Genomic DNA, 17284 nt, shown 5'->3' with positions numbered 1-17284 from the left:
CACGCAAGTGTTTCAGTTTCCAAGAATGATCATAATGACGCCTCCGAATAAACGTTTGACATTCCAAACAGCAGAAACATGGAAAAGGGTGACCGGTAGCCGAGGAAAAAAATTCTCCAAACCCTCACCTTAACACTCAAGCATGAGGGCTTGGGGGACAACTGTTATAGGCCAACCATATCTCCCTCGAACTGACCACCCTAAGATGAATTACCCTAGGCTAAAGCTTACCAACTGACTACACAGTCGAGTTTCCGTTGTGTCTCGTTACAGGAGATCCACACCTAAGGCGCATCTAACGATCATCCACGTTCCACGCCGGAAAGATAGCAAGGTTGTTATCCTTCTCCCTTATATATAGGGAATGACGTCATTTCAGGTAATTAGTTTCAAACGCAATTTGAATATTCTATACTCTTTCACATACTTATTTGAGCGCAAGAGTGCTAACCTTGCATGTACACTCCCGCTCCGCGGTATTTAAAACTCTACTCCGCCATAACTTCCTCATCTCACTTTATTTCTAGTTCCAGAACGGAACACTTTTGAAGAAAAAAAACCTAACTACCAATTTTTCTATGAACATCAAATTATGTGTCAATCACATTTTTTTTTAAATACTCTTAATTAAAAAATTTATAAGTCAATTTCAAAATCCAAACATGTTCATAAAAATGAGACTTAGTTGGTTTTTTACTCGATTTGAGAATTATTTTTCATTAAAATTTAACAAAATAAAAAAATTGTAAAATTCCTATTTTTTTGTTGTATGTAAATGATATGGTAATAACCACTTAAATCTAAGACATGGTATCACACCTAAGGCCTCATATTCAAACCTAAGACATGGTATCACACCTAAGGCCTCATATTCAAACCTAAGACATGGTATCACACCTAATAATTTCAGCATTTGCAAGTTGAGGCAGAACTTGTGAATAAAATTTCCATTCTTTCTAAAGTTAAGTCACTACCACCATTCTAATCACTCATTTGATATCCTAAACCACAACTGAGACCACCATTACGACACACATTTAACATTTACAATCATTATTATTAAAACACAAAATTATATCAAAGTTCTTTTGAGCTATTTTTTTAATAGGTTAATCCTTTAAAAAAAATTAACAATTAGATCATTTAAATTACCAAACATATACATTGTTATCTTTTAAAAAAAGTGAACATGCTAAATATTGATACAATTAAGTAGTATAAAAATGATGAAGTACACCTAGAAATATAATAATCACATTTTTTTAAATATTTAAATTGTGAAAATAAAAATATAAAAATCACATTAAAGGATAAAATTATTTCTAAAAAAAACTTAAAAGATCAATCTTTTAAGAAAAATAATTTAAAAGATCTCAGATGGAAATTTGACTTATTAATTATGTTATAAATTTTGATTAAGATGTATTTATTATACATATATATTTTATATATTTATATTTAAAATTAATTTTGATTTTCTTAAAAAATTCACGTTTTAAAGTAAAACTAGTTTAAAATTTTAAAATTTTAAAAATGTAAAAAACAGAAATTAATTTTAATTTTAAAAAAATTCAATGAAAATAAAAAATCCCCCAAACATAAACATATCAAAAACGAATTGCATCGCCACTGCATCCGCCGCTCAGGGCGGAAACCTAAGTAAACGCCGGTGACCAGAAGAGCTACAATCACATCCTTCCACCAATGAAACTTTCACAATAGAAACCAAATCAAGCCTTTCACAATCCATCCGATTATAAAAACCCAATTTTGAGTCTAAAACATCAAAATTCAGAAAAAGTAGAAGGATGAATGAATCTTCTATCACACTGAAATGAAAATAATTTTGCAGTTTTTAAAGGTTCAAGCTTTAAGCAGTTGTTGTGCTTTCATTGCCTACACTTGTTGAACTCCATTTCCACCTTTTGATTCTGCTACCCTTTATCCCTTCTGTATTTATTTACTGTTTCCTTTGTTGTGTAGTTGAATGGACACAAGAAAACTAATACCCCTTTTAAGGGCTTGTGTGAATTCCAAGTCACTGAAGCAAGGCAAGCTCATCCATCACAAAGTTGTAACTTTTGGTTTGCAGAATGATATTTTTGTGAGCAAGAACTTGATTAACTTATATGTTTCCTGCCATTTGCTTGATTATGCACAGAGTGTGTTTGATGCCGTTGAAAACCCTTGCGAGATATCTTTATGGAATGGCCTTATGGCAGGTTACACTAAGAATTACATGTATGTGGAAGCCTTAGGACTTTTTGATAAGTTGATGTGTTTTCCTTATCTGAAACCTGATAGTTATACTTACCCTAGTGTTCTTAAAGCCTGCGGCGGGCTTTGTAGAGTTGTCTTGGGTCAAATGGTACATACTTGTTTGATAAAAACTGGTTTGATGGTGGATATTGTAGTTGGAAGTTCTCTTGTGGGTATGTACGCCAAATGTAATTTGTTTGAGTATGCTATACAACTGTTTGATGAAATGCCTGATAAGGATGTGGCGTGCTGGAATACGGTTATTTCTTGTTATTATCAAAGCGGGAAGTTTGATGAAGCTCTAAGATACTTTGGCATGATGAGAAGATATGGATTTGAGCCGGATTCGGTTACAATCACAACTGCTATTTCATCGTGTGCTAGGCTTTTTGATTTGGAAAGAGGGAGGGAAATTCATATGGAGTTGATTAATAGTGGGTTTCAGCTGGACTCTTTTGTTAGCTCTGCTCTTGTTGACATGTATGGAAAATGCGGTCACTTAGAAATGGCTATAGAAGTTTTTGAGCAAATGCCTAAAAAGTCTGTTGTTGCTTGGAATTCCATGATTGCGGGATATGGTTTCAAAGGTGACTGCTTTTCATGCATTCAACTTTTTAAGAGAATGTACAATGAAGGAGTCAAACCCACTTTGACTACTTTGAGCAGTATAATAATGGCTTCTTCACGATCAGTGCAACTACTAGAGGGAAAGTTTGTTCATGGATATATAATACGCAACAGAATACAACCTGATATTTTTATTAACAGCTCCCTCATGGATCTATACTTCAAATGTGGAAAGGTTGAGTCAGCTGAAAACATCTTTAAATTGATACCGAAGACAACGACGGTTTCTTGGAATGTTATGATTTCTGGATATGTAACCAAAGGGAAACTTTTTGAAGCACTTGGCCTCTTCAGTGAAATGAGACAATCATCTGTTGAACCAGATGCTATTACTTTCACCAGTGTTTTAGCAGCTTGTTCGCAACTAGCAGCACTAGAAAAGGGTAGAGAGATCCACAATCTGATTGTTGAGAGAAATTTGGGAAACAATGAAGTGGTTATGGGGGCTCTCCTTGATATGTATGCAAAGTGTGGTGCTGTAGATGAAGCATTTGGTGTTTTCAAATGTTTGCCAGAAAGAGATCTGGTGTCCTGGACTTCCATGATTACCGCTTATGGGTCTCATGGTCGGGTCTATGAAGCTTTGGAGCTTTTTGCTAAAATGCTGCTGTCAAATGTGAAACCCGATAGAGTTACTTTTCTTGCCATATTGTCTGCATGTAGCCATGCTGGATTGGTTGATGATGGATTATATCATTTCAATCAAATGATCAATGTTTATGGTATTGCGGCTAGAGTTGAGCATTATTCATGCTTGATTGCTCTTCTTGGACGTGCTGGAAGATTGCACGAAGCATATGAGGTTCTACAAAGAAACCCTGAAATCAGGGATGATGTTCAGCTGTTAAGCACCTTATTTTCTGCATGCCGTTTACACAGAAATCTTGACTTAGGGGTTGAAATTGCAGGAAAGCTTATTGACAAGGATCCTGATGATTCATCAACATATATTATCTTATCGAATATATATGCTTCTTTCGGTAAATGGGATGAGGTACGGACGGTGCGATCAAAGATGAAAGAGCTTGGATTAAAGAAGAACCCGGGGTGTAGTTGGATTGAGATTAACCAGAAGATCGTGCCTTTCTTTGTTGAAGACAATTCAAACTATCACGTAGAAGTGATTAATAAGTGCCTTTCATATCTCACTAGTCACATGGAAGATGAGTGTAAACCAATTTATCTATCACATTGATGTTAAAAAGCACAACAACTTTACTATCTCAATTGAGCAAAACAGGATAAGATTTAGAAGATGGGCATGATGAGGATCTTGAGACAATGATTTTTGGTGTGTGCATTCATCAAGGGTTATCCGCTCAATGGATGATTGAATTGAGGCTATCATTCATAACATGTGGAAGAGAATGCACTTCATTCATAACATATGATATGTTCATTCATCATATATGAATTTGTTTTTCTAAAAGAGCAGGTGTGTCTACTCATTCAAATACATGCACAGACAGCACTTGACATAAAGACTTTCTCAGTCTATATCGTCTATCTGGTACAAATGCAATTGCTAAACAGAAGTTTGAACCATAGCTGTATATTCCTGCACATAACAAATTAAATTTATGGCAACGAGTACCTAGATGAGTTATGCAGGAAACAAAATGACCAGTTACATGATCCATATGGTATATGATCAGTATCGAAAACAAGAGACATTGGTACGTATAATAGTGTGAGATTAAAGCCTCTCCTCTTGATCTCCACTTGGATAAGAAATGCAGTGTTTCTGATCTGTAGATTGAAGAAAAATTCATCAGAGTAGCAGCTATCTTTCTATTTCCACAAATGCTCAAATGAGCAGCATCTTGAAGGAATAGAAGTAAATATCTGTATCTGTTGGGATGCAGCTTGGGGCTAGTGAGCCAACAAGATTTACTAGACACAAATCTAGACTCATTCCAGCTGCGCCTAATGAAAAATGAGGAGTTGGAGGTAGTTCTGAACTAGAAAAAATCTTGTTATAAATAGACATTTGTGACTTTATTTGAAATAAATTGAAATTTTTCTTAAAAAGAATAATGACTGAACAATGACTATTTGATTTTTGGAGTGGACTTCTAATTGAATATTATCAATGAAATTCTTATTATTGTGACGATTTTTCTTGATTTATTAATTTATTTTTTTTGCGGCGTCTTTCTTTTTCGTCTTTCCAACTTTATTCATCTTTTTTTTTTGTTTTATTTGTCACTTTGTTTAAAAAATCACCTAGTTGAATCATTTCTTATATGTAGAAGCATTTTCATCCACATCTTAGCTAAAAGGACAAGAATTTGAATAAAATGATTATCAATATAATTTTGATGTGGGCGAATTCAGATGTGAAGATAAGACAGGTGCAACAACTTAATTTTGATTATTTCTAGAATTTAATTTTATTGGGTTGTTATTTTGATTACACTTAGTTGTTTTAATAGTAAGTTAAGTTATATTGGTTTTAAATTTTCAATGTTAGGGACAGATGACCAAAATTACTTACAATTATTAATTATGACCTTTTGATTTTTTCTATGTGCTATTTTGGAGTATTTATAGTATTTGGTTAGGATATCCTTCGATATTGGTGCTGATTTAATAACAATTCTGTAATACTAGCATCTCTAAAAATGATGTGTAACATCTACAACTTTAAAAAAGGTTTGTCTTTGTGTTCGTGTGAGAGATCAACACAACATTTATGATTATTTTCAAATTTTTTTCTTTCTAATTATTGTATCAATATTAACATGTTTGGTGTCTTTGTCATACTTCGTAGATATCAATTGATCTTCGTCTAGAACAATTATTTATAAAGGATGGAGGAGTGACATAACCTTGACTAGAGTTTTTGGTGGTTGGAAAGAACTATCGAAAAACTTTGTTGTCAAAATCCGTAGTTGAAAAGAACTACCTGAAAACTTTGTGTTGTTAAAACCCAATTTGTTACATGACGTGAATTGGTTTTGTGATGGATAGATATATAAGTTTGGTGTTTCATTCGTGGGGAAGTAGTGGTCGGTTTATAGATATGTGGTTGTTGTTGGATGTTAACAAAATGAGGGTTAGAGTAGAATCATAATGGTGAAAATATTAGTAAAGATCAAGAAATTATTGATAAAATAAATTGTAAGAGTAAAATAATATGCGGAAGACATGTTGAAAATATTAAAAGACTTGCTTTTATTTATGAAAATACTTACAAATGATGGCAATCAAGAATTCCAAGTTTTAAGACTGAAAACTCGAATGCCTTTCACAACACACAAATGATCCTTTTATAGGCAAGAATCCACACGGACTTCAAACTAAATTAAACTAAACATAAACTTTATAAAAAGTAATGACCCACATGGTCTGAATAATTGAAATAAAACAAAAAACTTTAATAAAGTAGAGTCAATAATTCAAAAGTAATTCTGAGTGGAAGGTAATTGAGGCCAACAAAGGGGGCCGCCGTTGTTGTCTTTAACTTTTTATCTTCACCATAATTGATTTTATCTTCAAAATAATTCTGACAAGAGGAATCTTCAAAATCTTATCTTCATCATAATTGAACTTATCTTCAACATAATTTAGAGATCTATGATTCCATAACAATCATCTTCATTATTATTTTTAGAAGTGCTAGAAACACTATCACTTTCAGATAAAGCAGTCATAGCTTCTTTAATTCTATTCAAGAATTCTTTATGGCTGGAAGTAGCAGATAAAGAGGCAAATAATTTTGATTTATCTAATAAGAACGATGTATCTTCTGGAGAAATGGCATTTTCTTTGTAAAGACCCGGATGAGACTTGAACCAAGAATCTAATCTTGACGGAGAAAGCAAATCTGGATTAAACTTTGACCTCCATTTAATAGAAAATTTCTTGACTAATTGAGTAGAAGAGGACTCTTCCCATAATGGATAAGTTGAAAAGGTCCAAGATGAAATCCATGTAATTCCAAAAATAGAACAAAAACATAATAAAGATTTGCAATCAGGACAGGTAGTTTTTGCTGTAAAATTGTTAAAAGCTTTTGAGGCATAATCAGGAAATATTTCTAAAATTGGTCCAACAATTATGAACCACTGGATAAACCAATTAGGAAAGCTAAGTGAAATATCCTTGTTGAACCATATAAACCAAGTGTGGTTGAAAGGTTCGACCGACAAAAAATTGAACCAAGCATCCATGTAATCAAAGTACGAATAGTATTGTGGAGTAAAGGCTCTGGAAAAAGATTTTAATTCTGATGGAGGTTGATTCCAATCAGAAGGAGATAATACCTTATTAACTTTGAATTTATAGAACTTTATTTTAGAAGACTTTTTTGGTCTTGGTTTGGTCTTTAGGAATGAAGAAGGGGGGGGGGGGGGGGGGGGGGGGGGGGGGGGGAATTCTTGAAATATTTTGTAATAAAGAGGAGTTTGGAGGACAGTAAAGTGTTTCTAAAGGTAATATTGGTATAGACAAATCTTTGGTAATAAAGGTCGATTTTGGTAAAGAAGAAGGAGGTATATAGTAGGCTAGTTTAGACAAGTGATTTTTCTGGATAGATAATGGACTGGTAATTTGAGATGTAAAAGCTAATGGAGTTAATAATGTAGGCTTAATAGTTGTCAGGGGAGTAGCGGTAATAGGAGAGGTAACTTTGAAAATAAAAGATGGAGAACCTAAAATTATTTCCTTATCTTTTTTATCTTTAATGGGAGGACCATAATCATCTCTGGGGTCAATTGATTTTTTACTCATGTTTTCCCTGTAAAAATTCTCTGGTTAGAAAATCTGGTAATGAATTTTTAATTCCTTGAATATGCTCGATTTCAAAATCAAAACAAGAAAGTAATGCTTGCCACCTAGCAAATATATGTTTTGAAACTAAATTTTTAACATTCTTTTGTAAAACACTTTGTGCAGCTTTGCAATCTGTTCTTAATAAAAATGTTTTTGAAAACAAGTCATCTTGAAATTTTGTAATACACAAAACAATAGATAAAATTTCTTTTTTAATAGTACTATAGTTTAATTGAGTTGGGTTCCAAGTTCCAGAATAATATCTGACCACTTGTTCCTTTTCCATGCCCGAAAGTATTTGTTTTAGAACTCCCCCAAAGTCTATGTCTGAGGCATCGGTTTCAACAATAAGGTTGGCACTAGGATCAGGTATTCCTAAACAGGGTAATTTTTTAACTATTTTCTTTAATTGCAAAATACTTTGGGTCATTGAATCATCCCAAGGAGGAGGATTCTTCCTAAGTCTCTTGAATAATGGTATACAAATGGTTCTTAAGTTGGGTATGAAGTCAGCCACATATTTATACAACCTAAGAATCTTTGCAACTGGGTTTTATCCTTTAGTTCATCTAGAAATTTATTAATAAATTCTAAAGATCTACTAATGGGGGTATACATACCTTGGGAAATATCAAAACAAAAAAATCTTACTTTAGATTGAAATATTTTAAGTTTCTTTTCAGACAAGACTAACTCATTCTCTTTAATTATCTCATAAAATAGGTTCATATGTTGTATATGCTGATTTATAGAATATGAAAATACTAATATGTCATCTAAATAGACTATGGTGAAGTGCGAGTAATCATTAAATATAGTATTCATAATATTTTGGAACTCGGAAGGAGCATTTTTTAATCCTAAAGGCATGACATTCCATTCATAGTGACCAAAGGGCACCACAAAAGCGGTTTTATATTTATCTTCTTCCTTTAATTGTATTTGATAATATCCAGATTTAAGATCAAACTTTGAAAATATACTTTTATTATGTAATATGTTTATCAAATCCTTTTTATTAGGTATGGGATACCTAATCCATTGTAATGCTTTATTTAAGGGTTTGTAATTTATTACTAACCGAGGACTTCCTCTTTCTAGCTCAGAAGCATTGGTAACATAGAAAGCGGAGCAACTCCAAGGAGATTTACTGGGCCTAATCAATCCCTTGTCTAAGAAATCTTTTATTTCTTTTTTACAATAGTCTAAATTTTGTTTATTCATTTGTATTGGGTTTGGCTTTAGTGGGGATATTTGCTTCCTTAAAGTCAGGTTCATAGGGTAATGAGATAGTATGCACTTTTCTTTTCCAGAAAGCATTAGGTTGTTCTGAGCAAAGATCTTTAATGAATTTATTTTGTATACCTTTAATTTTTTCTTGAATACTTGGAGATTGCAGTTGATCATCTATCTTTTTATAATGTATTTCTTTATTAATGAAATTAATTTGTTTTCTTTTATTATTAATTTGATTAATAAATGATATAACCTTACTCTGGACAGAGTTAAGATCCCTAATCTTAGGTGGTTCTAAGAATTCAAATTTAATTTCACGCCCTAAAGCATTAGTGGTTATAGCTGCATTATTAACTGTGAAAGGGTAGAGTAAAGTTAGAAAAGGGGTTCCTAGAATAATGGACTCATGAATACTTCTTACTAAAAAAAAGAGGTTCTATAACAAATCTGATCTTTACAAATTTTAGCACTTGATAATTTGTAAGAAACTTGCAATCTATTACCATTGGCCCCTCTTAAAGATTATTTGGTTTTTTCATAATATTGGGTTGGGATCAACCCTTCTTGGATGCAATTTAAATCTGCTCCTGAATCAATCAAAGCAATTAATTCATAAGTTTTATCTTTAACAATGAGATTTATTTTACTATATCATTTATGAGATATTAATTTTTCTATTTTGTTAATATACCCATCTTCATTATTCAGAATAATAGTTTCCTCATTATTTTTGGTTAAGCTAGATGAGGCTAAATTTTTATTGGATTGATTCTGAATAATCATGTTTCCTTGTAACTCTAAAAGTTTAATTTCTATCTCATCATCCCTGGTTTTTAGAATTCTAATTTCATTTTTTAAATTACTAATTTCTTCTTGTAAATCTTTAATAGAAACAGTTTTTTCAACCGGTTTCTTAAATAAATCCATAACATTTTTAAATTCTACTTTGTGAATATTCTTTTTGGAAATATCATTTTCATCTATAATATTTTTAATTTGTCTCATGAAAGCATTCTTACTTTCTGAATTTTCTATTTTGTCTAATATTCCTATCAAAGTATTAGCTTGATTATTTGTTAAAACATTAATTATTTTGTTGCAATTGTCACAATTACAGAAATCTAGGCCTAAACATTCATCAGAATCATCATCCGATTTTTCAGAATTTTCAATTTGATGTATTTCTTCGTAAGAAGATTCTTCGGATGTTGACGACTCTTCTTCCTCCGAGTTTAACAAGATGTTATTTAAAGTAGTTATTAAGCTTTCTTTTAACTCTTCTGAAATGTCTAAGTTACTCAGTTGATTAATTTTTTCTTAAACCTTACATTTATTAGCATAATGGCCAAAACAACCACACTTATAGCATTTAACATCTTTATCCTTGGGTTTAGATTTATTATTATATTTTTTGTAAGGTTTCTTACCATAATTTTTCTTGTAAGGTTTTTTATAAAATTCTGGCTTGTCTTTGTAAAATTGCTTCTTATGATAATGGAAGTTATTTCTTCCTTTACTAGCAGGTTTTTTATTCTTGGGGTTACTCGGAGCTCTTAAAGGAGTAGCTCCATATTGCTCGCAAAATGATCCCATTTCACGCCTATTACTAGCCTTTTCATTCTTAATCTTATTTTGTAATTTATAATCTGTACAAATTTGTATACCAGTTTCAATTACATAATTAGATAATTCTCCAATGGTTAATGACTGATAGGGGATCGTTCCATTAAAGTTTTGCTTAATATTAATTTTTAACTTTTCTGCAAATAACCTAGGTAAACCACTAATAAATATTTCTTTCCAATAATTTGCCGCACCATCCGACCTAAGGCATAGTTTAGATAAGAACATATCTCTATACCACCTATACTCAGACATGGTTGGACAATAAAGGTTTAGCAATTGGTCAGCCGCTCTTTGTTGGAGTTTAAGGGGTTCTCCTACAAAGAACTTAGTAATAGCATATATGAGGGTTATAACACAAATCTCTTCGTTAGATTCTATTTTTACGGCTGAATCTATTTGGTATTTATCTTTTGAACTAAGGAGGTTGTCCCACCATCCTTTTAATTGTCCGGTAAATCCCATAACTAATATCTCTTTAGTATGTTTATCCGTATTTCCTTTAAGTTTGAAGGCAGTAACATCCATGGTCATGTTTTTTATTGTATCAAAAACTTGTTATTCAAACGCACCATCGATATTCCACTTAACAATGGATTCTCCTGAATAATTATTTTCTATAAAACTACTTCTTTCTTCAAATTGCACATCAGCAAATGAAGGCCTAGGATAATAGTTTCGGGTTTTAGGTCTTGGGGCTCTTCCGCCTAATTTGCTCACCATATTGTCGTATTCTTCGTCTCGAGATAAAGTATTTATCTCTCCTGAAGAAGTTTCTATGTTTAAGGTTTTTAATTTAGTAACTAATTCCTCTATTTTATGAGTAGTATCACGACCTAAACTCATTCCTTTCAACTCTTGGTTAGAAGGAGTATGGTATTGATAAGTAGGTCGGGTAGGATCCAATTTATAGTCTTTAACATCCTTAGGTTGAGGAATAGAGGCTTCTATTCTATCTAATTGTTGGGATATAGTGTGAAGTATTTGGTTTGAATAGTTAATCTGACTATGCATATTATTAATGTCTTTTCTCTGATCTATAGGATTAGCTATCGATTTAAATGGTGAAGCTTATATTTCTATGTTCTCTTTAGAATGGGTAATTCTAATAGCTTCCAATGGTGGATGAACCGACTCTATAATTTCTTTCCTAGAAGTTTTCCATCTGGTACTTATCCTAACATTAGCATCTAAGTACATCTTAACAGCAAAAGGGTTTTCTATCTCTTCTTCTAGACAGAGTAATTCAAACCATGCAAAGAAATAGATATTAATTTCATGTGTTTCTAGAAACCTATGAAATTTTTGCAAATACATTTGAGTCTGATCTTTAGAGAAATTTGAGAAATATAAATTTCTCTTTTCTAAATTATAAATGGCCTCAAAGTCAGCTCTAATCCAAGCTTTGTCTATGACAAAGGGTTTGTCATTTGTAATTACACCTAGTATTTGGGATTCAGTTGGAGAGGGTGACCTAGAGGTCCTCTCAGAGTATAGCGGTTGGGGAATTGTAGGAGCAAAGTTTACTCCTGCAAGATTTACCCTAATTGTTGAATCAACTGAATGTCTAGCACTAGATGTTGACCCAATACTACTACATTGATGATAGCGATAGGATTAGCTTCTATTCATCCTGATCTTGACAGATCCATCAATATCTTGAATAACATCTTTAATAGTTATGGCCTCAATCTTTTCAGATTTAACCACATCTTGTAATATCCATTCTTGAGAGAATTTTTCTATAATATCCGAAGCAGTCAGTATTTTTGGGGTCATAACATTGGACCTGCTAAGATTTGCTTCAATAATACAAGTTTCATTTCTTGGAGTAGTTTTGAGTGATTTAAAATCATAATTAACATTAGAGACTTTGTAGGTAATTCTACTAATAACGTCAATATTGGAAACTCCAGGATTAAAATTATCACTTAGACCTTGGACGTATATAACTAATGAATTCTTAGTGAATTCATCAGCCACGCTCATAGAGTAATTGGGATGGCAGTTAAAGTAGACTGGACCATCGTTAAGATTTGATTCAACTATAGCAATAGTTGAATTATGAAAGTCTTTAATTCTAGTGTCTCGAAGAACTAGCAATATAGGGGTGTTTAACCATAGTTTATGTAATGGTTTTATAGTTATCTGAGTTAATCCTAGATGGATATGGCGATAACCTTCTCTATAATGCGTTTCTAATAATTTTTTATTTAACAAATTAATAGTTTCATGCTTGTTACTAACAGAAGTAGCGGATTCAATAGTATGAATAATCTTTTGACTTTTAAAATCAAAAGTACCAATTTTATATATTTCTTTAAATTTAATTTCTCGCATAGACCAGTTAACTAATCTATTTTCCATTTCCTGAATTTCTAATTCTTGGTTTTGGAAGGTATATTTATCTAATTCAATTTTATCATTATTTAAGGTAACAGGAACTAAGGTTCGGTTATTAAGTTTACTCAGTGAACTACATCCTAATTCGCTAAAAGCCTTGATGATTTGAGACATGGTTTCAAAATAATATTTATACAAATAGTTTTATTTAATCGAACTAGTTATTCTTCAGCTTTCTCACCCACTATCTGTCTCTATCCTCCCCCTTATTGGTTATTTTCTTAACGGTAACTACAGTGTGCTAAACCAACGGGTTTACTGCCTCACCTATTTGGACTTCCGACCTGGACCACACACTACCAACAGGTACCCTTAGAGAAATTCAAAGTTCAGGGTTACGGTTAAAAAAAACAGTGAAATAAGAAAACTTTTCAAATAACTTATATATATATATATATATATATATATATATATATATATATATATATATATATATATATATATATATATATATATATATATATATATATATATATATATATATATATATATATATATATATATATATATATATATATATATATATTACCAATTCTACCCATTCATTAATTTTCAACACATATTCAAATTCTTGGTTTTAATGTTTTTTCTCATTGAATTGATCAATTTTATTATTAAAAAAAATTGATACTAATATTATCTCCCTTTCATCGGTAACCCATTTTACTCTCTCGCGCGCGCACGGAATTTGTCTAGTTCTCTTTTCTCACCTCTTTTCCCTTCCCCTCTCATTTCTTCTCACTTTCTCCTACCATTCCATGTTGTCTTCCTCGCTATCTTTCAATTCACTATTCTCCTTCATCGTTCTCCTAATATTTTTATGTCATTCATTGTTCTTAAGTTATTCCCATTCTGCTCATTTTTGTTCTGATTTTTGCAGATCTTTCACAAGAGACTAAGTTGAGTCATCCTTAAACAACTTTAAGAGATCTACCATTTTTTCACCTTTAGATCTATCAATCTCAAGGTGAAAGAAAACGTAGAAACATAGATCTGAAGAGATACAAAGAAGAAAATATGGGAAAATGTACACACTTTTATGGTTTTCGTTTTCAGGTGTTTCATTTTTCTTATTTATTCATCTTCAATAACACAGCTTTTATGGTTTTCGTTTTATATAGGTTTCGAATCAATGAAAAATTGTGTTGTTCTTTTTGGATTGATTGCATTTTACAAAAGAATAATATGGAGAAATGTTCAAGTTTGCTCAGTTACTTCAAGATAATTTTCTGGTGTATAAGGGTCACATGTTGGACGCGACGTCATAACATATGGGTAACACATGTGAGCCTTGCTCAATAGGCCAGATTTATGCGTTTTGGAACGGATTTTCTGTTGAAGATTCAGTTAGACCAATTCATGTGAAGTCGATGAAGGTAAGAGTAACAGATATGTGGAGACCAATGAAGGATGTAACCATCAAACAGGCAAAGGAGGGCTTATTCTTATTCCATTTTGCTCACAATCTCGGTGGTGACACCGACTCCAACTCCGGGGTGTAGAGGTGCTAGTGGCGACTTGTAGGCGACACTTGAGCACTTAGGCACGACGCATCAGAGCAATCAGGCTACTTGTGGCGTTATGAGGCGGTCGGCCTTCGGCTGGCCTCACTATTGCTCTTGTTTTAGTCGATGCATGTGTTTGAATTTTTGAATTTGAAGAGAAGCAACAGTTCATGAAATGTTGTTGTGGAATGAAGATACGCAATGATCGGAAACAATGCAACTTTCAGTTAAAATATGTTGTTTCATCAAGGGTCGCAACCTTGTGAAACAACACATGCATGACCTATAAATACATCACTCCGAATTCAGAAAATAACAACAAATCTGAATATTCTCTTGCACAAATTCCAAACACTCTTTGCTACAAATCGAGTTTTTGTTGGTCTTGCGCAAATTTGATATAAGGCTGAATTATCATGGGTATTCCTGCTTCTAAGACATAAAGAGAGTGCTTGAAATACTTTTAAGAAAAATGATTTCATTCACGATTCAGTCATGGGTCTATTCAACTTTACAAATATTTCTAACACTTTTTTTATTATAAATTAATATGATAGTAATAGTTTATATGGAGGACTATTTATTAATATGATCCCAATACTTTTTTCTTATAAATTAATATGAGATTTTTTTTGAAATAACCATAATTTTCAAAATAAATTCCAAAATAATCATTTAAAAAAAATCCAAAATAACCACCTTTCAAAACAGATGCGTCAGATGAACTGGCGCATCCATTTTGAACCAAGAGGAGGCGCCAATGCATATGGTGCCTGCATTGATAGCCTCATGAAGAGGCGTCAATGCCTATGGCGTCTGCATTTGGCTTATGAAGAGGCGCCAATGCCTCTGGCGCCTACATGTCTTGACATGTCAGACGCCTAGCCTCTTGGCGCATGCATTTTCTATCTCTTCTATATAAATACCTCGTCATGTACGCAATATTTTTCACACCAATATTACCATACAACCATATTTTCTTTCATTCAACTTCACTCTCCTTCAAGTTTTTGAGTTTTAACCATGTCTGAATACCTTCACAAGCGAAATGACGACTTAATCTTTTCCGTCGTTGCATCTTCGGTAAAGATTCGACTTTAGAATATAGATTCGTTTGAACGTCTTAATTGGATGTTGAACAATTGGTTAGATGGAGAAATTGGGAATGATGAAAGGATTAGAAGAATCCAATGGCTTGTGTCCACGTTCAACCAAAATGGAGAAGTGCATAAATGGATGGATATTAAGACTGACCGAGACGTTCATAGGATGATGCATTACATGTTCAAAATTGTTTTGATGGTTGTAATTGCTTAGTTATTGTATTGTAGTTGTTTTAATTATTTGTGTTGTTGTTTATGTAATGATGTTTCCTCACAAACTTATAATATGAAATAAATTTAGTTTTTCATATATTACAACAGAGGTACATTTGAATTTATCTGGTTGTGCTTGTTCCAACACTAGGACAGTTAGTATGATTGTGACCTGGATGGCGGCATGAACTACATAATCTAACCATTTTGTTCGCCGTATCCATTTCTGTTCGAATGTGAGTGTTATTTTGGCGACCCTTTTTCTTCCTTCGCATAACTTCATTGTGCTAGACGATGTCCCCTTGATATTTTGGCCAGTAATCCTCTTTTGTCACCACGGAAAAACTGATTTTATAAACATTTGATAGGCTGATGACTTTGTAAACTTCAGATAGCAAATAGGATGGATCCCTTCGAACCTTTGAACATGCTGCAATGACAGGGAGCAGAGCGTACGAAAGGCTTGGAACTTTCCGCATTCGCACCAACCTCTATCTAGTTTGACTCTGTATTGTCCAATTGGCATGCCCTCATTGTGACTTATGAGCTCGGCAACACTATACCAACCTTTAGTGCGGTCAAATACCGTAACCACATGTGTGTTTGCTTTGACAGTTTCATGTCTAATGAATTTCATTGAAGCATCACTAACAACTGCCCAGATTGCAACACTGAACTCCATTTGGAACGTCTGGTCTCAAACAGCGGCCCTAGCCTGAAATATGTTGCCTGCACCAAAGTGGTTATAGGTAGGTTACGGATGCCTTTGAAGACAAAGTTCATTGATTCCACAAGATTTGTTTCATGTGACCCCAACATTGACCATTGTCGTATGCCCTAGTCCACTTCTCCAATGGAATACTATCGATCCACCATACGGCATCTGTGTTTGACAATCTTATTTCTTTGCGGTAGTGTTTGAAAGAAGGTTCTGATAATGTGTAACCTGCGTTGACAACCTTCTTCCGCAATGTCTTATCTTTGATTTCTCGCATGAAATTCTGAGTAATGTGTCTAATACATAAGACATGCGTCGAAGGAGGATCTTGCCAGTCATTATCAATGTTATTATATGCAGTGATGATTGAAAGGTGTCTGTCGGAGATCAAACATAAGTTAGGTTGAGGTGCAACATGAAATCAGAGATTTCTTAGGAAAAAACTCCATCCCTCAGCAGTCTCCCCTTCAACAAGGGCAAAGGCGATTGGAAAAATGTTATTGTTGCCATCTTGTGTCACTGCCACCAGTAACGTTCCTTTGTATTTCCCATATAACCATGTACCATCAACTTGTATAATAGGTTTACAGAAAGAAAAACATATGGCGCATGGTTGATACGCCCAAAAGAGATTGTGGAATATTCCATTTCCAATAGCACATGTCCCGTCTGGTGTATACGCGGGCAACGTTTCCAACTTGACAATAGTTCCTGGAGCATATTGTTTTAGATCCAACATGTATTTTGGAAGTTGTTTATATGACTCCTTCCAATTACCAAACACTTTTTCAACAACCTTTGTCCTAGCTATCCATGCCTTC

The 17284-nt window shown here is 33.1% G+C and overlaps 3 protein-coding genes across 3 annotated transcripts; 1 reads left to right on the top strand and 2 right to left on the bottom strand.

The window, feature by feature from the left end:
- Positions 1-1597: 1597 nt before the first annotated feature.
- LOC127098187 (pentatricopeptide repeat-containing protein At5g27110) lies at positions 1598-4439 on the top strand. Its single transcript, XM_051036701.1, has 2 exons — positions 1598-1861; positions 1984-4439. Exon 2 carries the CDS (start codon positions 1988-1990, stop codon positions 4079-4081), a length of 2094 nt encoding a protein of 697 aa, XP_050892658.1. The 5' UTR covers positions 1598-1861; positions 1984-1987; the 3' UTR covers positions 4082-4439.
- A 5776-nt stretch (positions 4440-10215) lies between these two features.
- LOC127093793 (uncharacterized) lies at positions 10216-11049 on the bottom strand. The gene has a single exon (XM_051032694.1). The coding sequence runs from the start codon at positions 11047-11049 to the stop codon at positions 10216-10218; it is 834 nt and encodes a 277-aa protein (XP_050888651.1).
- A 1089-nt stretch (positions 11050-12138) lies between these two features.
- LOC127093791 (uncharacterized) lies at positions 12139-13038 on the bottom strand. The gene has a single exon (XM_051032693.1). It carries the CDS (start codon positions 13036-13038, stop codon positions 12139-12141), a length of 900 nt encoding a protein of 299 aa, XP_050888650.1.
- Positions 13039-17284: the final 4246 nt, after the last annotated feature.

The sequence above is a fragment of the Lathyrus oleraceus genome, chromosome 6 (genome assembly GCF_024323335.1).
Source record: "Lathyrus oleraceus cultivar Zhongwan6 chromosome 6, CAAS_Psat_ZW6_1.0, whole genome shotgun sequence".
Lineage (NCBI taxonomy): Eukaryota > Viridiplantae > Streptophyta > Magnoliopsida > Fabales > Fabaceae > Lathyrus > Lathyrus oleraceus.
The sequence above is the reverse complement of the archived record's forward strand: the minus strand, read 5'-3'. Positions and strand labels throughout refer to the sequence as shown.

Coding starts and splice junctions, on each gene's coding strand:
- LOC127098187 (XM_051036701.1), top strand. CDS start 1,988: ATGGACACAAGAAAACTAATACCCCTTTTAAGGGCTTGTGTGAATTCC.
- LOC127093791 (XM_051032693.1), bottom strand. CDS start 13,038: ATGTCTCAAATCATCAAGGCTTTTAGCGAATTAGGATGTAGTTCACTG.
- LOC127093793 (XM_051032694.1), bottom strand. CDS start 11,049: ATGGATGTTACTGCCTTCAAACTTAAAGGAAATACGGATAAACATACT.